At 32.1% G+C, this 26418-nt stretch overlaps 1 protein-coding gene across 1 annotated transcript in view; it reads right to left on the reverse strand.

Moving 5' to 3' along the window:
* The window catches only part of LOC134725763 (uncharacterized), a 67073-nt gene that overhangs the window by 24270 nt on the left and 16385 nt on the right, over nucleotides 1-26418 (reverse strand). The window contains exons 2-6 of the mRNA XM_063589891.1: nucleotides 12106-12288; nucleotides 10922-11083; nucleotides 8253-8450; nucleotides 3136-4831; nucleotides 624-805 (exon numbers count right to left, since the gene is read on the reverse strand). Of these exons, the coding sequence (XP_063445961.1) occupies nucleotides 624-805; nucleotides 3136-4831; nucleotides 8253-8450; nucleotides 10922-11083; nucleotides 12106-12288 (2421 nt within the window). The remainder of the gene's footprint in view (nucleotides 1-623; nucleotides 806-3135; nucleotides 4832-8252; nucleotides 8451-10921; nucleotides 11084-12105; nucleotides 12289-26418) is intronic.

The following is a 26418-nucleotide window of genomic DNA, read 5'->3' on the forward strand; positions in this document are numbered from 1 at the left end:
AACAAGCACTGACTTTTCGACAGATCTCATCAAAAGTTATTAATTGATAAGTGACTGTTCGAGGGCTTAAATAAAAGTGTAATCTGACAAGCAGTGACTGTATTGCAGAGTTATAATCGACTTTCAAATTCAACTCATCATTATTATATCAATAACTGTATTTGGTTACAATTAAGGAGCAAAGAAATATGCAGCAATCTTTTCGAGCGAGAGAACGAGTGAACATTTGAGTTGATAGTCGGACAGGCGAGACAAAAGCAGTAAACCACCAACTTAGTGGAGCGTTTGATTCAGTTTAAGGAGGTAGACCTAGGTTAAGGGAAATAACTCTTAAAATCATCAGTACGTTTGTGTCAACCATTTTCACAAATATATTCTAAGCTTCTAGGTTACATAGATTATTTCCAATCTGTTTCAGGTAAATGCTTAAAATACATTGATGATACTTGACTTTTACAAACACATACCTGATTTAAAGAGTTATCTCCCTGAACCAAGGTCTCCCCCATAAAATGTATGAAATAGGTTGTTTTATACTTACGATTTTATAAGGTTGAAACTAAATAGTATATCTTATTGTTAAATGATTATATATAGCCTATATAAAATTAGCGCAAAATTACCAGATAACATCCAAGATTCCCAGTTATCATTTGTTGTTGCCTTTCTGCTGAATATATCAAAATCTTTCACTTTCCACCAAAATTTAAATCCTTTTTGTTGTTCAAACGTACAAAAGGGACATGTAGCCTTTAACGACATTATAGAAGTCAGAGCAGTCTTCTTCATGCAGTTTAATCGGCATCTGTAAAAGAGTACACATAAAAACAAGTCAGTAGTCGATTATTTTTATTCGCGATAAAGAACATTAACGATGATTTTGTTTTATCTGTTTTATGTCCGTTTTCAATTAGAAAAAAGTAAAATAACAAAAATACTGAACTCCGAGGAAAATTCAAAACGAAAAGTCCAAAATCAAATTGCAAAATAAAAACCTCAAATACATAAAACGAATGGATAACAACTGTCATATTCCATAGAACGCTGGATATGCACTGATTGGTATTTTAGTCCTACACACATGATCATCATAACATGATTTATTTAATGTTTGCTTTTTTGCTTTGAACTAGCTTTCAATTACTGCTGTGTGTCTTTTTATTTTTGTGTATGTAAATATGCACCGCCACGTCCGGTATTGGGTTTTGTAAGATTTCTATTATCGGTCTAATGGGTTGAGCCTTTGATATTTTCTTCTGCTAATCTTGTACTGTTATGTTAATATAGTAGTGAGAGAAGATTGACGCCGTGAATATTCTTATCTTGACTGTACTGTTTTATTACTAATCCAGGGAGGGTCATAAGCACTGTAAAACATGTTTGATCCCGCTTTATTGAGTATATATGTCCCATATCAGGAGCCTGTAGGTCAGTTATTGTCGTTAGTTATGTCTGCCATTAATGTTTCCATAAATTGTTTTGTTTTGAATAAGGCCGCTGGTTATATCAATTGAATTGTTTCGTTATGTCATGTCAGCGTTTTTTACCCGAGTATACGGTATTGAGCTTTCTCATTGTTGAAGGTCGTATGGTCGCTAATAAATGATTACATCAATATTATTTGAACTTTGGTGGATATTTTTCTTGTTGGAAGTCATACCACATCTCCTTAGTTTTATACAGTGATACATTATATAGTAACCATCACGCTATTTTAAGGATAGAGATATATAAAATTACCTCAAAAATTAAATTAAACCGAAATAATCCCTAATCCCCAATCAAGAACCTTACTAATGGGTCCTATAAAATGGAAACAAGTGTACCTCAGTTTACAAATATGTGTCATGTAGTAGCTTCAAAGCAAAATCTGACATTGATTACACAAAGATGCATGACCTTATGAAGTAGTTAGAAAATATGACGGACCATATCCGAATGAAAGTATAATTTTTTTCTTGGTTTAAGTTTGAACCGAAATATTGAAATATTGAAGAATGTTCAAGCTTGTAAATGTGTAGAGATTAATATAACAAAAAGGATATTTAAATAAAGGCCAAATTCATCCAAGGGTCAACTTTGCCGAATGAAATCGGAAAGGGTTTGACGTCAACATTACTACAACTGGGTCGATGTCTCTGGTAGTGGAATATTAGTCCCCGAGGTTATCACCAGCCCAGTAGCCAGTACTTCGGTACAAGCATGAAAATACGGATTTTTTGGTGTCATTGAAATTTGCTGTTTAAATTGTTAGAAATTATTATAAATTCAGGAATGTATCTCCCTCATGCAAAGCTCTGATTCCTCTACGGATTTTGCTATACTTTTTGGACATTTGGATTATCGCTCTTCATCTTTGATATAAATAAAGGCAACAGTAGTATACCGCTGTTCAAAACTCATAAATCCATGGACAAAAAACAAAATCGGGGTAACAAACTAAAACCAAGGGAAACGCATCAAATATAAGAGGAGAACAACGACACAACACTGAAATGTAACACATACAGAAACGGACCAAGCATCAGACAAATTCACACGAGAATAACAAATATAACATCAAAACCAAATACATGAATTTGGGATAGACAAGTACCGTGACACGTCTTATCGCAATGTGAATTTACACTCAAAAATAAGAGAAAACAAACGACGCAACATTAAAATGTAACACACACAGAAACGAACAATAATATAACAATGGCCATCTTCCTGACTTGGTACAGGACATTTTTAAAGGAAAACATGGTGGGTTGAACCTGGTTTTGTGGCATGCCAAACCTCGCACTTTAATGGCAATGTTTAATATAACATTGAAATGACAACATAATATTACAGGACTACAACACAAATAAATAGGAGCTTAAGATTTCAAATATTTCGACCAAGAGCATCACTGAAGAGACATGTATTGTCGAAATGCGCATCTGGTGCAAGAAAATTAGTACCGTTAATGTTATCACTACCACTGGATCGAAATTTTCTATTTCAAAATGTTAGAAATTATTATAAATTCCGTTAACGTTATTACTTGGATACAAGTACCTTAATAAGATCTTTGAGTTCACTCTTTACATTTGATTATTCTTTTCGTGTAATAATATCTCTTTAACTAGAATTCAAAACTTTACTTACTCTATATCCAGGATTGGTGGATTTCCTATACCTGATTGCGCATGTTGTATAAAGTAGCTAATAGACTCCTCAAATTCTACCCTTAAATACACTAAAAATCCCCTTCCCTCTGAGACATCTTGAGAGGTGACAGTCAGACTTCCGATTCCATCTTCGTTTCCGTTGAACAGTTTACAAGCACTAGAGTTGAAAAGTTCTATCTCTAGCCAGTTCAAGTAATACTTTTCTTGATTTTTCATTCTATTCCAATCAAATGAGTTAATCTTAGTAAACCCGTCAAAGATATCTCCCAGATAATTCATCAAACATTTTCCCGATTCATCAATAATGAGTTGGAAGTAACCATCAATTCCTATCAAATCTACCAACTCTTTTGCACTGCTCACGTAAGACTGGACAGATTCAAAGCTATTTAACAAATCCCGCAGTTCAAATGCAAATTCTTTCGATACATTTGCATTTTGCAGCCATTCAAGTAAATCATAAAAAAATGTATCATTCGCACTTGCAGGCAACCCGGTAAGATCGTTTAGTTTATACAAACTATCGAGAGTCAATGAGCTATCTGATAACCTTTCAAAAAAGTCGTCTGTATCCTGCAGAAAATCTTCATACTCTGCACCATATAAATCATTCAGAAATTCTAGCATTTCGTTTAAAACGAGCGTGTTATTTCCGGGAAAAGGCAGGACATACTGTGTGTCTTTCAATTCAGATTTAGGTTTTGACTCCATTTCATACATGAAGTCAATATCAAAAAATCTTGTCAAAGGTATCCATTTATAAGGAGGAAGTGGTGTAGTTGTGTCCGGTGTTGTTGTCTCCAGTGCAGTTGTGTCCGGTGTTGTGATGTCCGGTGCAGTTGAGTTCGGAGTAGTGATGGCATGTGCAGTTGTGTTCAGTGCAGTTGTTTCTGGAGAAGTGGAGTCTGTTTCTTTTTGATTGCCTTTCCCCTTTTTTTTCGCCGGTGGATATTTATTAGGTTCAACTTTGACGTAAAACTCACTTCCATACATACAACGAGAATTAGAATTCTTTAGGCTTTTTACAACGGGGTCAAGTGTAGATCCATCGATGAATGCGACTTTGTTTTCTATATACGGAACAAAATTAGTTTCGTACCATTTCTTTTTATAGTCACCTGTATCTTTAAACGCTAATAGTGAGTCAATATTAAACTGCAGTAGATTATAAATATCATGTGTTACAAAATTGAGACATTTCCAGGTAAACAATAATCCAGAAGGATCACCGGGGCCTTTAGTTAAACTATACGACACAGAACGAGCGTCAAATTCTGCGAGTCCTTCACCAATAGTCCTGCCGGCTCCACCTTTTATAAATGCATGAGGTGGTGGCTGCTCTATTTTCACATACATTGATTCTTCCATCCAGTGATCCATACTAGAAGGATATCCTATTTTAGCATACAAACGATAGTATCCTATTTCATGTTCTCCTGGGTTAAACTTGAACTTAACGCCTGACTCTCTTTCTCCAACCTGTTCTTCTGTATTAGCAGTAATGTTTGTTACCTTGTATAGCTCAAAATAAGTATAAATAATAGTTGCTGTGGTACACTTGTTTTTCGTGAGAAGGTATATATCCACTTGTGCTGAGGTATAAATGGACATAGCATTTTCTATTTTTAGAAATTTGTCGCTAAACATTTGGTATGTTAGACATGGAGGTACAACTGAAATAACAATTATTTTTTTTTAAATAAACTGTGAGATCAGCAAAATGTTCAAAATGGTTGCATTTTTGCAAATGATAAAGTAAACTGGAGACATTGACAAAACCAATAGTTGACTGAGATAATTTAATCTTGACCTGTCCAATCGAGTAGTTGTCACGTGAGATGCATGAATCTGTAGCGATATCCTGTTGTCATATTAAATTCAATGTGAAGTTAAAAGGTGAGATAGAAAGAGATGATGTTTTTTAACCTTCACCACAGTCGACTCATCTTGTAAATTGTTTATTGAAAGTCGTTTTTCTTTCTCATGTTTTTAACTCTGATTGATTGTTTTCCACTGCACGTTATGCAGAGACCAGACAAAAACATCAAAGTCATTTTGAGGATGTCATACTTTTTAAAGGTTTTTTAATACGCGGGTTATTGTTTTGAAACATTGTGCTACAATTTGTTTTAGCAAAAAATGGAAATAAAGTTATAATGATTTGTAGAAATATAAATAACAGAATATAATTTGTTTCAACACCTGTTAGTCATATATATTTAATGAATGGCTATTATTTATTTTGAATTTATTGAACCATAAAATTATTTTTTGACTCTTCACATTGAATAAGGCTAAATAGGCATGATCTCAGATGCTCCGGAAGGGTTCGCAGATCCTGTTGCACATGTTACACCCGTCGTGTTGCTTATGTTATAAAAAATCCGGTAAACAGTCCAATTCGGTAGGTCACATTCATGAAAGGGAAGATAATTGTAGTTACGGCGTAAGGAGCATATCCGATATCATTTGTGAAACCGTTATTCCATACCGATCAAACAAATCGTGATGGGAAAATCGTATCAATTGGGAGATATATACTCCCTATGCAGGTGCTACTGGAATGTTGCTACTTAAAAAAAATGTAATATTTACGAAATAAAGATTCTTCATTTAAACAACATGATCATGCGTATTAATGTATGCTAGAATAGTAGTATATAGTTGATGCGCACAAAGCAGGACACACGTAGTCTTGCTCTTTTCATCCGATTTGAATTTTATTTTTATAATTTTTTTGTATTTTCTGACGGCTGATTTCATTAGTTTTGAACATCGGCAAAAACACCACATTATATTCCTTTTAAAAAGTAAATAACAAAAATACTGAACTTTGAGGAAAATTCAAAACGGAAAGTTCCTAATCAAATGGCAAAATCAAATGACAAAACACATCAAACGAATGGACACCAATAGATCATTACCTTACTTGAACGTAAATCAATTTCATGTGACTGAATTTAAAAATTCTCATTTTACTTTGTTTGTAAACTTGAGTAGATATTTGTTATAACATTTTATTAATCTAATCTAGTTCATTTTGTTTATTATCTTTTGATACCTCTTCTGACAACGGACTCGGACTTCTCATGAGTTTTACTGTGCGTATTGTTGTGCGTTTGATTTTCTACATTGGTAAGAGATATAGGAAGAGGGTTGAGATTTCAAAAAAACATGTTTAACCCCGACGCAATTTTGCGCCTGTACCAAGTCAGGAGCTCTGGTCTTTGTTAGTCTTGTATGATTTTTTTATTTTAGTTTCTTGTGTATAATTCGGAGTTTAGTATGACGTTCATTATCACTCAACTTGTATACACATTTGTTTAGGGGCTAGCAGAATGTTTTCCGCTGCATTGAAGACCCATTGGTGGCCTTCGGCTGTTGTCTGCTCTATGGTCGGATTGTTGTCTCTTTGACACATTCCCCATTTCTTTTCTCAATTTTACTCAAATTATGATGGTAAGTCGTTCACCTATGGACATATTTTTCTTATTTTTTCTGTACACTTAGCTTTGATTTTTTATTACCCTGTATTGTCAGCTAGGTTACTCATATGCATAATTATTTCTCAGTCACTCAATGTTTGATGTTGTTGTATTGTATACTTCAGGTGGTATGGGTGTCTTTCGCCATCTTGGATTGTAAAAAACAGAGAATCTAAGGTCCATATATTCTATCAAGTTAGTAAAATTTGATGCAGGAATGCAGATATTTAATATGAATTTTCATTTAAAAGAATCAATTTATAAGAATATAACTTAGAAATATTAATATTTTTACAAGTGTAGATTATTTTTTATATATTTTTTAATATTTTCAAATTGGCAATTTTAAGGGGAGTTAACTCTAAAACAGTGCATTTTCTGAAGGACTCTACATGAAATTTTCCTAGTTTGTCTCTTAACCGAAAAAAAACGTACGGTGACCCTATCTTTTCTTTTGATATTCTCAAAGCATTGCCTGAAAGCAATCTCTTTTCCTAATTTATTTTACAATTCTATCATTTTGTTTAGTTTCTATTCACAAAATGTTGTTATTTCCTAAAGAATCCATACAAAATTTGTCATTTTGTCACAACCTGTAGCTTGAGAAAATGCGCGGTGACCTATCATTTTTATGATATTTTTGAACATGTATCAATAGATACTACATTTTGACAAAGTATGAACAAATTCTATCATTTTTATTTTAGACTCCCATACCACCTTAAGCTGCTGACACTGTGTGTTTACGTTCAAATTCCAATGCCGTCAAAAAAATGTGATGCATAGAATCGTTCCACCCAATCAAATTGTTTTATTGTCATTTAGGGGATATTTTTTATTCTACAGGAAACGTCAATTTTAGTTATGACATTCGACATCAATGGAACTCTGTATAAATATTTACCTACCGACATGATGGTCAGAATTTTGATCTTTTTATATTGAATCAAATATTTTTTTCTATGAAAAGTAAGTGTTATTCGTTTTTTATTAATCTACTGTATATTTCTGAAAAAAATTATGGCATGAACATCGTTTTTTCATATAGTTTTCCTTTCATTTTGGATTGGTTATTTTCGAGGGGAAATCGCGGAAGACGTTTGGTGCTTGTCATTTTAAAATTCATAAAAATACGATTTGCTTGTCCTCTTTTGTCTGCCACGAAGATTAGTGACGCTGAATGGGATATACACAAAGCAAAAAAGGCCGGAAGTGGGATTTTGTATAGTTCTGAAATGTTTTAGGCAGGTTTGAAATGGCCATTAGAAAAATTGCGTTTTTGTAATACTTTTTAATAACAATGAAAACATATCTTTAGAAATGTTTTTTTTATTTATTTAGAAGAGTAGAAAAAACATATCCTGTACTAATTTCGAAAGCTGGTATTAGTGTACAGATGTTAAGGCTGAGTTATCCCATGTGATAAATTTATACAAACACAAATACCGAACGAACCAAAAGGATGACCGATTTAAGATTACGGTAGGATATATCTTTTCAAAATATCAATATTTTAGTACTACAATCAGTCCTGTTAATATGTATCACTTGATAAAGTTGTGTAAAAAATTCAATTTCAATGTCTTTTATTTTAACTTATATACCTTACCTCTGCAATTTCCGTCAGTCTTATTTACTCCTATGCAAAAATCGCCACCACAAATATTTACTGGATTATCACATCTTCTTGTATGAGAATAGGTACCAGTTCCGTAAGTGGCAGAATCAGTTCCGTAAGTGGCAGAATCAGAATGCATTGTACACGATCCCCATGCTCCCCATTCACCCCATTGTCCTGCCACAGGCCCTAGTCAAATTAAAATAAAACTCGTTGGATATTTCATTTGTAAGATTTATTTCAGACCGAATGGTGTTTTCTATTGATGAATGTCGTTTCAAAGTCAACTTAAATGGCTTTTATCTCAAAAACAAGCACACGGACCAGGCTGCATTTTTTGTGCTTTTTTAGTTCCATCCATTTTAGTACTATCAATATTTAAACATCTTTTAAATAGCATGTTATTTTAATACAGAGTAACATCATCCTTAATTGTTAAAAAGACAGAGTAGAAAATAAGTTCGGATTAGTGTATAATAATATTATAACAATATCAGGATACCTCACAGTATTTTCTAATTAGTTATCAAAGGTACCAGGATTATAATTTGATACGCCAGACACCCGTTTAGTCTACATAAGACTCGTCAGTGACGCTCAGATCAAAATAGTTAAAAAGCCAAGCAAGTTCAAAGTTGAAGATCATTGAGGACTCGTAGTTCAAAAACGTTGTGCCAAATACGGCAAAGGTAATCTATTCCTGGGATAAGAAAAGTCTTAGTTGTTGAAAAGTTCAAAGTTTTGTATATGTAACAGTGAATGTCGTATTAAAGTCTGTGATGTTTTTTATCAATGAATGTCGTATGAAAGTCAGTAATGTTTTTTATCGGTTAGTGTCGTATGAAATTCAACGATGTTTTCTATCGGTTAATGTCGTTTCAGCATCAATGATGTTCTCTATCAGTCAATGTCGTATTAAAGTCAGTGATTTTTTTTCTATCGGCGAATGTCGTATGAAAGTCAATGATGTTTGCTATCGGTTAGTGTCGTCTGAAAGTCAACGATGTTTTCTATCGGAAAATGTCGTATCAAAGGCATTGATGTTTTCTATCGGTGAATGTCGTATCAAAGACATGGATTTTTTCTATCGGTTAAAGTCAATGATGTTTTCTATCGGTGACTGTCGTGTGAAAGTCAGTGATGTTTTCAATCGGTGAATGTCGTGTAAAAGTCAATGATGTGCTTTATCGGTGAATGTCGTATCAAAGACATTGATGTTTTCTATCGGTAAATGCCGTTTCAAAGGCATTGATGTTTTCTATCGGTTAATGTCGTGTTGGGGTCAATGATGTTTTCTATCGGTTTGAAAGTCAGTGATGTTTTCAATCGGTGAATGCCGTGTAAAAGTCAATGATGTTCTTTATCGGTGACTGTCGTGTGAAAGTCAATGAGGTTTTCTATCGGTGACTGTTGTGTCAAAATCAATGTTTTCCAACGGTGAATGTCGAAACGGGGTTTTCAATGTCTTCTTGTCATTTTAAACTTGTTTCAGATCGAAGAGATTACAGGAATGGTGGCTTAATGTATTTTGTAATTCCGTAAGGGTGCACTCTCCTTTTATTCAAAATATCAAGCTTTTTAAAAACTGTTATAAACTTATGGTATATTTATAACGAAACATTAAAAGTAGGAAAAAAAGAACAAGTTCGTGTTCTTCTTTTCTTAATTAAATAAATTGAAAACTTAACAAGTGATCATTGTCTTTAAACTTCCCATACATTATACAGTGGCACTTTTTTGTTTAAACAAAATACGAAAATTTGCAAGAATTGCATTGGATTTTATAAAAAATGGTGTTTAAGACTATATTTAAATAAATGATGAGTTACAAAGTAGGGGTCAGCGGGCAAAATCTTCATTGTCGCAAAATGGTAGAAAATCATTTTTTAAATCGAGCACTTTCAATGTGATGATATATATAGTGTTAGCTCCGTTATGGACTATTCTTTTTTTAAAAGAATAATTTACATTATCGCTATTTTGTGCTTTTTTCCTTTGATCTTTTTTTGTGATAATTTTCATATCATGCTTCTCGCTTGAGATGGAAAAATTATTGCTAGAAACTAAGGAGGTCACGTGGCATTGCTAACGAAATTGACATTGAAATTGACAACGTCGTCATAGGTAAAATAGCGATAAACAGATTATCATTGGTCATCTCAACTCGATTGCTTTTCTCACTTTCGCTGTACCAGCTCAAGCGAGAAAATCAATCTCGTTGAGATAATCAATGATAATCTATAAATATATACGTTGACATAAAACAATGAACGATATCCATTCGTTCAATACTTAAGAGAGATAATATATAAAACAATATGTGATTTACAAATCATTTTTAAATCGTGCAAAATCTTTTTTTTAACATTATATGGCAGAGAGTTTAGACATAAGGGTTTGCATCCAATCCACAATATAAACTGTAACTCGATTATTAAAGATTTTTTTATAAAATGTTCTCTTTCTTTGGTGAATACAATCTTGGAATACTTTTATTCTTGAATAAAAGGAGAAATTACAATTAAAACGTCTAATACTTTTTTGGGAGAAATTTACCTTTTCGGCAATTGAAAAATCTTCAGATTTGTATGCTTAATTCACAGCATTTGAAAACAATTGTTTTTAATATCCAACTACAATCTATTTTTTAAATTACTCACCGCAATCTTTTGTAAGTTCATCTCTTCCAAACTGACTACAATCTTCCCCGCCATTGCATGGTGTTGGGTTATGACATGTTCTACGTCTAGTTGTTGTTTGGTCACATTGTTGTGAGCAATCATCCCATTCACTCCATGTTGTGTAGCCGCCATTAACTATATCTAATTCAGAAATTTTACGTATTATTTAGAGCATTACCCCTTATCTTCTTTCGTGTAGGATAACAATTAATGTTCCTATAATATGTTTATATATCTTATATACTAATCGCTGCATTATTAATACGTTAAAATGTAAAATTAGGAAGATGTGGTAATATTGTCAAAGACATATCTCCCCATAAGTCATAAAATTACACAAAAATTCACAATTTAAAGGTCACCACAATGCCTTGAACAATGAACAAAGGCAATACCGCATAGCACTCTTTCTACTCAACTGTTTTATCCGATTCCAAACTAATGCCTCGTTCACACACGTACACATATTTCGAATTGAATTCGAATGCGAGTCGAAATCACTAATCGCGTCTACACACTCTTCTTTTTTAATTCAAATTGGCTAAATTGAATTATCCAATTCGCGTTAGAAATACGCTTTGGTTAATACGAATGAAAAGAAAATGTCGTTGGAAGCATTTGACGCGCATTGCAATTCGAACCTAAGAATTGACGTTATCTTCTAGAGCGTAAAACGTTACGAATGCGAATTAGACTAATTCGAACAAGTTAATGCGAATTGAAGTCGAATAACGTGTGAACTCAGCATTAAGAGGGACAATTTTTATTTCCCTACGTGTATTTTGTCTTTCTATAATTTTAAAGACTATTTTGGTATGTTCTGTGTGTGTCGTTCCCTATTACAAAAGTGAAAAGAATCTTCTAATATCTAGTTTAACTAAAAATTAGATTAATTACTCTCAGCAAAACAAATTACCACTAAGTAAAATATGAACCTACATTGAGCAGCTTGGTAGTTGCCACATGTGGGTCAGGATCTATTTACCTTTCATTACCAGAGCACTCCAGACTTTGGTGTGATTTTTATTTTCGTTTTATTTTTCGTTTTTGCTTTATATTCACTGTTTTATAGACTGTTAACGTTGTACCTTCAATTTGTTTTGCAACGGTTTGTTTTTGGCTCTACATTTGATATCGTTCGTCATTTATTTGTTAAGACTCACCAGATGTAAGATAACAGCCTCTTGTGTCTGACAGGGTTGTTATAGTTGTCTGTTTATCTATAGTTTCCTCTCTTTTTCCTGTTCGTGTCTGTGTTCCTCTGCAGGTTTGATCTAAACTTCCAGAAATTCTTCCACATGATCCCCAAGCGGACCATGTTGTCGTTACTGCAGCTTCAGAAAGAGCTAGAAAAGAGAGCAGGGGATTATTGATATTAAGTCTTAATTCTTTATATCAAACAACATTTTACTAACTTTTTAAATTTGTATTTTTGTTATTTTGACATTGTTGCTTCTATACGTGGTATTAATCAACGTTAACTTTATACGATGATTATTGCATTTTATTTCATATCGGTGACGAATTAGCTGCTCTTATTTAATTTATATAAAATTCTTTCTTTTTCGGTTATAAAATTCATCGATCATTAATAGAACAAAACGGACCAGAAGACCGGTCGTTAACGAACTTTTAAATGTTAATGATCGATGGGAGTGGTTTCTCTGTTATTTAACGATGGGGTGTGGTTTCTCTGTTATTTACCGATGGGGTGTGGTTTCACTGTTATTTACCGATGGGGTGTGGTTTCACTGTTATTTACCGATGGATGGGGTGTGGTTTCACTGTTATTTACCGATGGGGTGTGGTTTCACTGTTATTTACCGATTGGGTGTGGTTTCACTGTTATTTACCGATGGGGTATGGTTTCACTGTTATTTACCGATGGGGTATGGTTTCTCTGTTATTTACCGATGCGGTGTGGTTTCACTGTTATTTACCGATAGGGTGTGGTTTCACTGTTTAAAGAGATGTCCCTTTAATAAAAAAAATCCTGTTTTCAGTTTTATATTTAAGTTGTTGAATTATTTACCATAGGTTATAGTAAATTATAAAATTATAGAATGCTTTATTTATAGCTCTTCATCTCTTAGATAAGCTTTGGATTTCAAATAGTTTGGCCACGAGCATCACTGAAGAGACATGTATTGTCAAAATGCGCATCTGGTGCAAGAAAATTGGTACCGTTACGTTTATTACTACCACTGGGTCGATGCCTTTGCTGGTGGACTATAAGTTCCCGAGGGTATTTCCAGCCCAGTAGTTAGTACTTCGGTACTGGCATGAAAATACGGATTTTTTGTGTTATTCAAATTTGCTGTTACAAAATATTATAAATTATTATAAAATAAGGAATGTATCTCCCTCATGCAAGCTCTGATTCCTTTTACGGATTTGGCTATACTTTTTGGACCTTTTTGATTATAGCTCTTCATCTTTTATATAAGCTTTGGATTTCAAATATTTTGGCCACGATCATCACTGAAGAGACATGTATTGTCGAAATGCGCATCTGGTGCAAGAAAACTGGTACCGTTAATTCTATTATTTAGTATTCATATACTGAAACATTGCATTTAAATCAATGGCTGTGACTTATAGCTACATGTATTACTACGACTGGTCTTCACTCTTTGCTATCGCACAATAACTCGAGTTTGCTAAGAACATTTTGAATTTATGAGAATTGAAAAACCATGATTCCTCAATGGAATAAACATAGGGCTCAGTCATTATCATTGTCTAAGTCAATACCACTGTCCTGTGGGTAGTCCAATGTTTCAATAACAATTATGTAAGTAGTGTTTAGGTAGTTTTAAGAAGAATTCAACATAGGCGATCGCATGTGAGAAGTTTAAAAATAATATGTGACGACCAATCGTTGAAGTTTTACAAACAAACATGAGACAAATGCCCATTAGAATTTTACAAAACATTATTGATAAACGTATACTAGAAGATTACAAACCAACAACAGGCAAATGTACATGCCTTTTGTTCAAAATGAATTGTGGAAAATCCTTGTGATTTCTCTCTAACACAAACAATGCAAACGGCTAAGAGCGCACATGTTATGACCATTTGTTTCTAACATACGTTTGCAAAGTTTGTAAAAAATTTGTTTACCAACAACATGTGCATGCATTATTGAAAGTTCAAACAGGGTCAGTAAACACTGATTAAACGATTTATTTGTTTCTACTTTAGTAGCGTTTAGAAAACAACAACAAACGCCAAACAACATTTACAAAATTTTGGTTAGAAAGAACTGCACAAATACATCGAGTGCACAATTTGTCAAAGTTTATTTCAACTTTGCAATCGTATACAAAACAAATAATCAAACGTGTTTGCGCTTAGCCGTTTGAATTGTATGTGTTAGAAAGAAATTCTCTCTTAATAATATAACACGAGAAAAACGCCCAGATATGTTAAAGATAATTCTGCGGCAAACTAGAAGTTTACTAAACAATATAAGAAACGTGACTTAAACGTTAACAAAAACAAAATAAGACCAACATCAAACAGAAAGTTACAAAACGACATTAGACGAATAATAATTCAAATATTACAAAGCAACATGAGACAAATAAGTATTATGAGTTTTTCAAAACAATATAAGTTGACCACACCTACGATGTAACAAAACCATACCAGGTAAATGCCTTTTTGAAGTATTAATGATGTAAACCTCAATCAAAAGTTTACTAAATAACACGAGGCGAACGATCAAGGTGAGTTCACAAATCAGGATGATACTAATGAATCGGCTGTTAACAAAGCAACATGGAAAACACGCATGTGAAATGGTAACAAAACATCATAAAGTGAACGCTCATTGAAGGTTTACAAAAACATGTGAAACACGCATGCGAAATGGTAACAAAACATCATATGTCGAACGCTCATTGAGGGTTTACAAAATCATGGGAAACACGCCTGTGAAATGTTAACAAACCATCATAAAGCGACCGCTCATTGGAGATATACAAAACATGTGATACACGCATGCGAAATGTTAACAAAACATCATATGTCGAACGCTCATTGAGGGTTTACAAAATCATGGGAAACACGCATGTTAAATGTTAACAAAACATCATAAGGCGAACGCTCATTGAATGATTACAAAATCATGAGAAACATGAATGTGAAATGTTAACAAAACAGCATAAGGCAAAGGCTCATTGAAGGTTTACAAAAACATGGGAAACACGCATGTGAAGTTCACAAAACATCATAGAGCGAACGTTCATTGAAAGTTTACAAAAACATGGGAAACACACATGTGAAATGTTAAAAAAAACATCATAAGGTGAACGCTTATTGAAGGTTTACAAAAACATTAGGCATACGAACGCATGTAAAACATGTTTCAAAAGTAAAATACCAGAATCCGTTAAAAATACAAAGAAATTTAAAAAAAAAATTAAAAAAAAAGGTATAGCAGTCAACATTGTGTTATCATCTTTTTTTTATAACAACATAATTAAACGTTTATTTCAATTATTGGTTTGTTACAACATCTTTCAGGAGTTCACGCTCCTCCTAATGTTCCACTTATCTCTCAGGGAAGTAATTAGTTTTAAAATATTACATCAAATATATATTATACATAATTGCTCTCATAATGATTATTCATATGTTTTCTTAAGGTTGATAAAACATTACTTTTAATTGTCAAACATACGCTTCTATTGAACTCATGAAGAAAAATTGAGAAAACATTGACATGTTTTGTGTTATTATCTTAATCACTTTAAAAACAAACAAATGTGTAACAAAGAAACACAAAAAGACAAATAGACAAAGCAAATATAAGCAATATTATCATAGCACAATCTCACAATGACGACAGGTATATAGTTACAGAGCCACGTCAAATGGATATCAACAAAAAACAGACTCCCATTGCAAGTTCACAAAATTCATTACGGACAACACTCATGAGAGGTTAATGAAGAACGTGAGACCAAATCTTATTGGGAGTTCACAAACAACATTAGTCTAAGGCCGTGTTCACACCAAAAGCCATGTACAGTAAACATGTTTACATTTAGTTTACCGTAATGCACACTGGTTTCACATTACATTTGTTCACATCTATACACCTTGTTTAGCTACCTGTACATAAGATTTGTTCACACTTGTAAACTATGTGTCATTTAAATGTTCATTACGTAGAACCGAATGCAATTTTTTCGGACAATTTTTCTAGCAGTAAGGGAACGGCCATTTGACTTCAAAATGAGGGGGGATGGAAATATTCCGATCCCCAATTTGATAAAAAAGAATCTGGTCATACAGATGATAAAAAAAATCTGAATCAAGAGTTTCCCCATACATTATAGTGTTAAATATTGAATAAAAGTATTTGATTACCAGCATCGAAAAAAAAACGGAATAAATACATACGCGCGAAAAAAAATCTTTCTCTGAAAAAAAAAAAAAAAAACACCTCCCCCTTTTTTTGAGTTAAGTGGTTGTTACTTTATGAAAGCCATTTTTATAATTTGCAGTAGTTTTAATATACTGGTAGCGTGCTTACAGCCGAAAAAAGGATTGAGATATTAGAGATCATTACATTTTTATCTTTTCTGTTTGTTTCAAATGGTATTTCTTCTTCAAGGAGTATTTGGTAAAGGAAATTGGTAAGGTTTTTTTTTTTTATTTTGAGTGCTATTTAACGGATCTGAGATACTAGACAAACATACCATTTACCTCACACTTTTTTAGTCATGCATTTATGCATGAATCGTTGTTTGAGTAAAGACCAGTGGCAAATATTTCTGCGAACGTCAAGTCGATTCGGGAAGACCTTTTCAAATGAATTAGGCAGCAACTATTTATTTCATTTTTTTGGGAGGGGGGAGGGGGTGCGTGGGCTATAGATTTTTTAAGGACAAATTTTGGTGACAAGTCGAAATCAATTTTAGCATTATATATATAGTGGCAGCTGAGGGTGAAACATACAATTTTTTTTCAGGGCCAAAAACTGGAAACATTTTTTTTTTCCAAAACAAAATCCATAGCCCCACCCCTCGTGCCTTTATGTTTTATACTCAACTATAATAGGCTCCACCGAAAATCAATTGATTGCTGCCTTATGGGTTCGGCAATGATGCTGCTTTGAGTCTTGATCAGGGGTTAATAAATCACATTATTTTTTTTTTAACAAAAAAAACAACTGTAAAATTTAAACAACAATTTCTGTAAAGAACTATACTAATAATTATCAAAAATATCAACTTTACTCAAAAAAAGTTTCCTCCTTAAAAATATACACGGTAAAACGAATGTCCTAAATGCTTAGTTTTGTGTACACTTAACCTACACAAGGCCTACATTGAGTATCGACTGTGTGTAGATAAAACATGATTTAAACTACATGTAAACATTGAGTTTTATCAATGGGAACGCAACTCTGTTTAGTTTACGTGTGAGTTACACTAACACAACACCGAATTTAGGTCAATGTGAACACGGCCTAACACGCGTAAAACGTTAACAAAACAACATAAGACAGAAATCATAAGCAGTCTTCAAACAAAAATAGCAAAAAGTAAGCAAAGACCCATCAAAACAACATCTAATAAACAAATTTAATAATACTTTTAGATATTTGGATGATTTTTTGGCTCTCAATAATGAAATTTATCCTGCTGAACTTACTTTAAATAAAGCTAATACTAACAATGACCACTGCCCTTTCCTCGATCTTGATATCTATATCACTAACGGAAAGCTGAATACTAAAATTTGTGATAAAAGGGATGATTTTTCATTTCCTATCGTTAATTATCCGTTTTTATATGATGACGTTCCCTTGTCACCATCTTAAGGTGTTTATATATCTCAACTTGCACGATTCGCTCGTGTATGTAACAATGTTTTAGATTTTAACGAGAGCAATTTATGTATTACTGAAAAATTATTACACCAGGGTTTTCGATATTACAAACTAGTCAAAACATTTACTAAATTTTATCATCGGTATAAAGACATCATTCGTAAATATAGCTCAACATGCAGACTTCTTATACGTTCAGGTATTTCACATCCAATTTTTTATGGAAATATTCTTTATAAAGCACACAGGTGTCAGTATTCACATCAGAAACTTACAAAACCTTTGAATAGACTTATTAAGAAGGGATATAATTACGATACTGTTGTCAAGTCATTAAAGATTGCATATTTTGGCGTTTATATTGAGTCACTGATAAGGTCTTTGCGTCGGAACTAAACACATTTATTCTACAATCAGTGGTTGGCATGACACGGGTTATGTTCTCCTCATATATGTTAAGATGGTATGATACTAAACCCCTAACGGAAAGGATTGTGCCTGATGTTCATATGATGAAATCATAATCTTTTAGTCAGTTTAATTGAAGTCTGGAGCTGGCATGTCAGTTAACTGCTAGTAGTCTGTTGTTATTTATGTATTATTGTCATTTTGTTTATTTTCTTTGTTTGCATCTTCTGACATCAGACTCGGACTTTTTTTTAACTGAATTTTAATGTGCGTATTGTTATGCGTTTACTTTTCTACATTGGTTAGAGGTATAGAGGAGGGTTGAGATCTCACAAACATGTTTAACCCCGCCGCATTTTTGCGCCTGTCCCAAGTCAGGAGCCTCTGGCCTTTCTTAGTCTTGTATTATTTTAATTTTAGTTTCTTGTGTACAATTTGGAAATTAGTATGGCGTTCGTTATCACTGAACTAGTATATATTTGTTTAGGGGCCAGCTAAAGGACGCCTCCGGGTGCGGGAATTTCTCGCTACATTGAAGACCTGTTGGTGACCTTCTGCTGTTGTTTTTTTTATTTGGTCGGGTTGTTGTCTCTTTGACACATTCATCATTTCCATTCTCAATTTTATTAGTCTTACACACGTGAAACGTTAACAAAACAACATAAGACGAAACATCATAGGAAGTGTACAAGGTCCACATAGTTGGTTTTCTTTTGACTTTGTCTTTTTATATTAACAAATTCAAATTCAAATTTAAATATTTATTGTCATATAAACTCTGAACAATAAGTTTGTGACAAATAATATAAACATACACAAAATACATTTAACAAACAAAACCATGAAAAACAAAAAAAGCAAAAAAGCAAAACAATCTATCTATAGGATATATAAATTATATATTTTATAGATAAATAAAGAGTCCCCTGTCCTCAGTTCTAATCCCTGTTTAAAATAGGACCCTAAGCTTTCTACTTCTTTTGAGGTTGATGGACAAAGAAGATATTTATTTTTTTCATTATCTTGCCAGACATAAAATCTGGCATAGGTTTAATTACATTTCCTATAAAGTTATCTCTTAGTTTAGGAATTGTTTTGCAGTATAGAATAAAATGTGCCTCATCCTCCATTGTTTAACATGATATTCTTAGTTTGTTTTCGACTTTCGAGTTTCAGGAACGTTTACCCTTTAATCAGTCGGATTTGTATAATCGTTATACATATTCATAATAAATGACATTTCATTGTTTAATTTTTTTTCGTTAATCCAACCTTGAAATTGAAATACCCGCCCACAATCTTATATAATTTACATCTTTCAAGAACATTTCTTAGAAAAGTATTCGTTTAATCAAATTTCAAAGTTAACCCGAGTTCTACGATTTGAGATAAGAGACCAGGGTTAATAGTTGAATGTTTTCATTGTATGCACATGTGATCGAACACAAGCTTCAAATTAGACGATATTACATTGTCTGCATACATTTATTGAAAGTTGACATGGTCTGTAACTAAAAGCTAATAAATCTATTCTTGACAATCTGTCATTGACGTTTCACTGTTTGTTTTAAACTAAGGAAAACATTTAATTCCTTTACATATTTGTAGTTATAAGAAACTGTCAAGATCAAATGGTTTATTCAATGTTTGCTTTTCTTTATTTACCTTGGACTAACGAACCAACAATTACGTATTGATATCCAATAAAAGTGAAACATGAAAAGAAGCCTAGATATCGTTTCAACTAATTACAAAGGCGTAAAAAATACGTGTTACATGTCCTCAAACACAAAAATAGTATATGTAGTTCTTAAGTAACACATTGTCTTTTCAATCTTGGCGTTGTTTCAGGTTAATGACTGTAATAAGTTTAGACAAGTGCTGAAAGACTACAACAGTTTGAGCAGGCATAACCTAACACGTTTTAAGTTAAAATTATCTTTTTTGCACTCAAATACCCGTACAATAAAATAAATATAAAAGTTATTCAATACTATTAACGGCATCAATTAGATATTGGAAGATGTGCTATGAGTGTCAATGAAACAACTCTCCATTCAAATAACAATTTATAAAAGTAAAACATTATTGGTCAATGTACGGCCTTCAATACGGAGCCTCACACATCATGTATCATACATCGAAATTGTCATATTCGGGACTTTTAGGAATTTTGGTCATCAATGCTCTTCAACTTCGTTCTTTTTTTTTGCCTGTTGAGCGTTTTTATATTCTATCGTCTCTGATGAGTATTTTGTAGACGAAACGCGCGTCTGGCGTAAATACAAAATTAAATCCTTGTATCTATGATGAGTTTATTTACAATACTTTAGTCCGGAGAGAGTCCATAGCTGGTTTTTTTCAAATATAAAAATAGCCCATTGCAGCTTTTAAGATATCTTACAAATTCAATAACATATATTAGATATCTTATGAAGTTTCTGTTTTAATTTTCCTCGGAGTTCGGTATTTTTGTTATATTACTTTGATACACTATACAAGATATATCACAAAGTAATTGTTTAAAAGTATCTTATATTGTATAATTTATATCGTAATGACTTCATTTAAAATCGCTAAATATAAAAATCTTCTGATTATGCAAACTTTGATAGACTATGTTGTTACCAAGATTAAGGGATGTAATGAGAACATGGTCGAATAATTTAAGAGTTAATCTGTTTGATTCACTCTGTCAGTATACTTGATTTGCATGGGAGAGATATATAGCAAAGATATACCTTTTGGAATTTGTGCCTTCAATACTCCTCAACTTCTTACTTTATTTAGACTTTTTAACCTTTTTTAGGGTCATTCGTCACTGGTGAGTCTTTTATAGACGAAGTGTGTGGCTGACTTACAGAATGTAACACCTGATATCTATGTTATTAAGTTTATTTTCAACCTTTACGTTTTAAATGCAAAAACTCTTATGCCTTAAATATTGCTTTATTTAGCCTTTATATGCTTTTTCTAAAATCTGTTATTTTCTACACATGTAGAGATATCAAAGACATTACTCGTTCACCTTGATGCGAGTTGTGTTACCAGAGAACGAAGTGAAACATCTATTCATTATGCTGTGTAGATCGTCACAACGTTATTACTGTTGTACTCTTTTCAAGACACTGCTGTAATTTTTAATATTTATATAACTATCATAAGGATTGTGGGAACTATAGCCCATATCCTCGTACATAATTGGCGCGTATAAGACTTATGTAGGCCGCGAACATCGTGTACGACGGTATTGTACCATATTAAAAAGGACATTTTTCCGCCCCTTCCATAGAATTGCAATGACAAACACATTTGTTAACATGATACTTTAGCCGGATACATATATCTAATATTACATTCCTATTTATTAGTCTTATAGATCATATTATAAAACTTACAGTGGATAATATCAAGATCAAATATATATTTCGAGTTTGAAAATTCTCTGACAATATTTAATAATCTGCTGATCTTTTCCAGTAAGTTTATCGAAGTGAACATTAATGGTTAAAAAATGTACAGGTCAGCGACATTGCAACATTACAACATGTTTAATTATTTAAATTAAATTAAAAAAAAAGCCGCGAATACAAAGAAAATATCAATAAATAAAAAAATTGTATATGATTTGCATATATATCTCCAAATTATTGAATAGGATTGGTCGGTTAGTATTTGTTACCTTGTTTACCACTTCGATAGATAATGTTGTGACTATATAAGGTTGTCATGGATAGTTTATAGTAACCATCACTGTAGCCAAACATGCGCAATACAAATGCCTGTGATCAGGTTCTTAGCAAATTGAGATTGTAACGAATACATAACTTTTATTTCTGTCCCAATGAACTACAAAAGTAAATAATGCTTTAATTTAAAGGTTAGAAAAATATATAAACAAGATCAAATTATACTAAAATAAAATTTCGCGAACTTTCATCAATGAACTTCGCAAATTGATGTCGTTGAAACATGACGTCGTTTGAATGAATATTCTCATGCTGAGAGTTATTCTACTGCTTAAACGCTTCATTGAATATCTCATTAAATTAAGTGTTTACATTAATTGAGCATTTCTGGATTTCAGAAAGTTAATACGGAGGTAAAATCCTTAGTAACGACATACCAATTGTGAAATTGATTGTAAATAGTAGACGTTTAACATATAGATAGCTATTTGTTCTTGTTTTTCCAACTTATATATCTATACAAACACAATTATTACCAAAGTTTTATTTTTCTTGACCTGATGATCGCATACTATTAAATATACTAGAAGCTTCTAGTAAGTCTCTTACGATCAACTTATAAAATTGTAAAAGTGCATGGAATATTCGATCTTCTATAGTCTCATAAGTTTATATGTCTTGTCATTGTAATGTACCATTGTTCTCTGTTATCGATAAATGTTTTATACATCATGTAAAAAAACTCATCATAGATACCAGGATTAAATTTGTATATACGCCAGACGTGCGTTTCGTTTACAAAAGACTCATCGGTGTAGCTTGAATCCCGAAAAGTTAAAAAGGCTGAATAAGGTACGAATTTGAAGAGCATTGAGGACCAGAACTTCTTAAAGTTTTGCCAAATCCAGCTATGGTAATCTACGCCTTAGGTAGTAAAGGTTAAGTATTTCAAAACTTCAAAATTTTGTAAACAGGTAATTTATAAATATAACCATATCAATGATAATTCATGTCAGCACAAAAAAGTGCTGACTACTGGGCTGGTGGTACTCTCGGGGATATATTTTGTTAAGTTTGCCATTGCATGTCTATGCTTTTGCATTAAACTTCATTTATTCATTCAGATGCCTTTTAATCAAAAGTTATAAATGTAATTCTAAGGCTGAAACCTTTTATTTATTTTGATGTGTAAACTCCGAGGCTGACTCACAAACTTTCCATAAAAAATATTCGAATTTTTATTCAGTGTGTGGGGAAATAAGTTTACAAACTGATAATTCTATAATAAACAAGTGCTCTGAGATTAAATTGATCAATCGCTCTATGTTACGTTCAAGAAAGTGATGAAGTTTGATATAAGAATAATTTTTGAGAACATAATGTATTGTTATTTTCACTATTGTTATATTCATCTGACGGACTTAATAACTCGAATTTACCACATAAAATAAACAACAAGATATGTGTTCTAAACTTTTAAACAAATAAAAAAAAAATATCATTGCTCGTGATAAAATATTTAGCAGAAAGGACTGACCCGAGGTAAAATCGATATAAATTTGAGCCACATGAATTATTTATATTCTAATAGTTCAAAGAAGGCAAATATTTGCTGCCCCCGTAATTGAACTCGATTTGATATTTTTAAATCAGAGACGAAGAAAACTGAAACAGTGACATGCTTACACTGACATATTTAAACGTACCTAAAATATGTTAAATAATTATGAAAACATTTGTTTGTGTCTGACGAAAAATAAGCATTTAATCTTTCGTCTTATATCAAAGAGAAGGTTGTGTATAACTTCCAACAATTATTTACATACATGTACATTGTTATATGACAATATGTAATAATTTACGTTGATAGTGTACTGATATTCAATAATAATAAAGAATGAGAGAAAGTATATCCCCATAAAGTCTCCGAAACTAAATAATTATTTGATATTTGAATTTATTTCTTTTTTTGATAGAGTTCGTGAGGTTAATGTTTTCAAACAACAAATAAACAAGAACTATCTTTAAAAAAAGATATCCGACGTAATTAAATTTGAGTATATGTTTAAAACTATTATTTCGTTAATCTTCAGAAGCACAATGATGCAGGACCTCTTTAATTAAATCCCGCGGAAATCTCACATGCGTAGGTGCGTTCTAAAAGTCATGTACGTTTGTACAACAAAGTTTAAATTAAAACATATATATTTGTCCCGAATAAACAGCTGTCATGGATGCAAAGAGCTATTGGAGAAACAATTATTTTAATAAAAATATAAATCTGTGTAAGATCTAGTTCAAATATTTATAGTTTTTCACTTGCTTTCCATCACGATATAATTAACGAGACGTTTTTTCAAACACAACCAAATCACCCGACATGACAGCATTTTGTCCAATCACATGAGGTATTTTTTCGAGCATGCGTATTCTGTTGCCATAGTTAAGCGTCCTTAAGTTCAAAGGGCACAAACTGAAACTATACCGACTACGTCGAAAAAATAAGTTGAAATTAGATCAATGCATCGGGATATATGAACTTTATCATTTATGATATGTTAAATTTCGCATTTTTCAAACAAAAAAACATTGTGTTGTAAAGATAGTCATTACTCATGCAATATTGTTTTTAAGTATTTTTTCGATTTCTTTGCCCATTCAGATATTTACTAGTAGTAGTTAGTACTTAGTATTTTGTCGCTATAAGCCAATAATTGTGTTTTACAATAATAAGCCGAAGAATGAAAAACATACTTTTAGCAATATATGCCACTCAAACCAATGCTGGGAAACATATTTGTTTGCAGGGAAATGTATTGTATTGTTTCAAGTTGAAACCTTCTCTGAACTTTTATATGAAAAACAACAATATGATTCTTTCTTCTGTGTTTTTGTGTTTGTCAAGTTTGTAAAATGAATTCATAAAAATATCTCTTCTATTAAAAACTATGCAAGTAGAACAAAGAATGGATTTTCCGTTGCGAACGTCGGAAATTCTTGTAAAGAATGAAGAGAGTATTACGAAACGCAAAAAGCTTATAATATGATGCATAAAATGTGAAGGGGTATATATATTATATAATGTGTATTCAATAAAATAATTGTTTTAAACGAAATAACTTCCTTTAATGGGAAGTATAAAAATAGTTATAGATAGCAAAATTGGTAACCTAAATGTTTTATATATCTATAGCTAGATTATGAATATGTTTTCTATGCTTTTGAAAAGTAAGTCTCTTCTTCTCTAACCGGATCATTCTATATCAAACTTATAAGTAATTCCTTTGCAAAATACAGACAATAACGAAAACAGTTAAAAGAGAACCACAGACGATAACAAACACAAAAACCTTGGGAGATCTTATTTGTCCGGAAATGGAAATGATACATTATTTGACTCTGTCCTGTCGATCATTGGCAGTGATCAATTATAATTTGATAAAATGTTATGTATCACTATATTGTCATTTTCACTAAAATGTATTACTAGTGATCAAATTTCTTCCGGTTCTTTCAAATTGTATTTTTTTAATTTGTAACTGTAAAAGTTGGATAGTTTTCGTACTAACTAACAATCATATCACATTTCTTTATTTTTATACTCATTGTCTTAATATAGATTTGATCATTATTTCCAGTATGCTACGATACTTCTCTTCTTCGGAAAAAAGAAATGTTTAAATTCAAAGCACCTAAATGTTGAGCATTTGCAAAACTTATATTTGAAATAGAATAGCAATGGTTCTTTTATTAAACCATGTAGTTCATTGTATGATATATTTATAAGTCCTGGCATTCTTTTTCATTCACGTCAATTGTGTTGATATAGGGTCTTATAATTCATATTTGTGAATAGAAAGTATAGGGCAATCGACCAACACGTTAATTAAATCTACCCAGGGAGGTATTAAGGTTTCACTTTGTAAATAAAGCTGCTTCACAAACTACGCCTATCTTTTTAAGGATATTTAATTTTTATAGATATTTTTTTTTGTATACCTTTTGTTCCCCGAAATGATCTGCATGTGTCATCTCATAGAGACACAACTTGGCATTTTACCAATATATACTGTTGAAAAGTAGACTAATTTAAATTTAAATTTAATCAGGAAGACTCAATTTGTATCAAAAATATATTTCAATATAGTAAATTTCCAAAAATTCAAAATAATAAACAAGTCAATCAGCTATGTAAATCGGTCTACTCAATTCAATTGACATGTCTGAATTATCATCCTTTGAGACATTACGTGTGTTTATTAGAAGTCAGGTAAGTGGGATGTTAAGCTAGTTATAAATATGACGAAAATAAAGAGTGGTGTGGCTGCAAATGTTACGGCAACACTTCCCCAGTGACCAAATAACTGAGAATTTAACAACTATAGGTCACAATACTGCCTTTAAAAATTAGCAAAACCTATACAAAATAGCTAGATATAGAAAAAGATAAATGACAAATGTTTAACAATTCAAACGAGAAAACTAATAACCTCCATTATGAAACAATAAGCAAAACTAAAATATGATAT

Source organism: Mytilus trossulus, chromosome 7 (assembly GCF_036588685.1).
Source record: "Mytilus trossulus isolate FHL-02 chromosome 7, PNRI_Mtr1.1.1.hap1, whole genome shotgun sequence".
NCBI classification, from domain to species: domain Eukaryota; kingdom Metazoa; phylum Mollusca; class Bivalvia; order Mytilida; family Mytilidae; genus Mytilus; species Mytilus trossulus.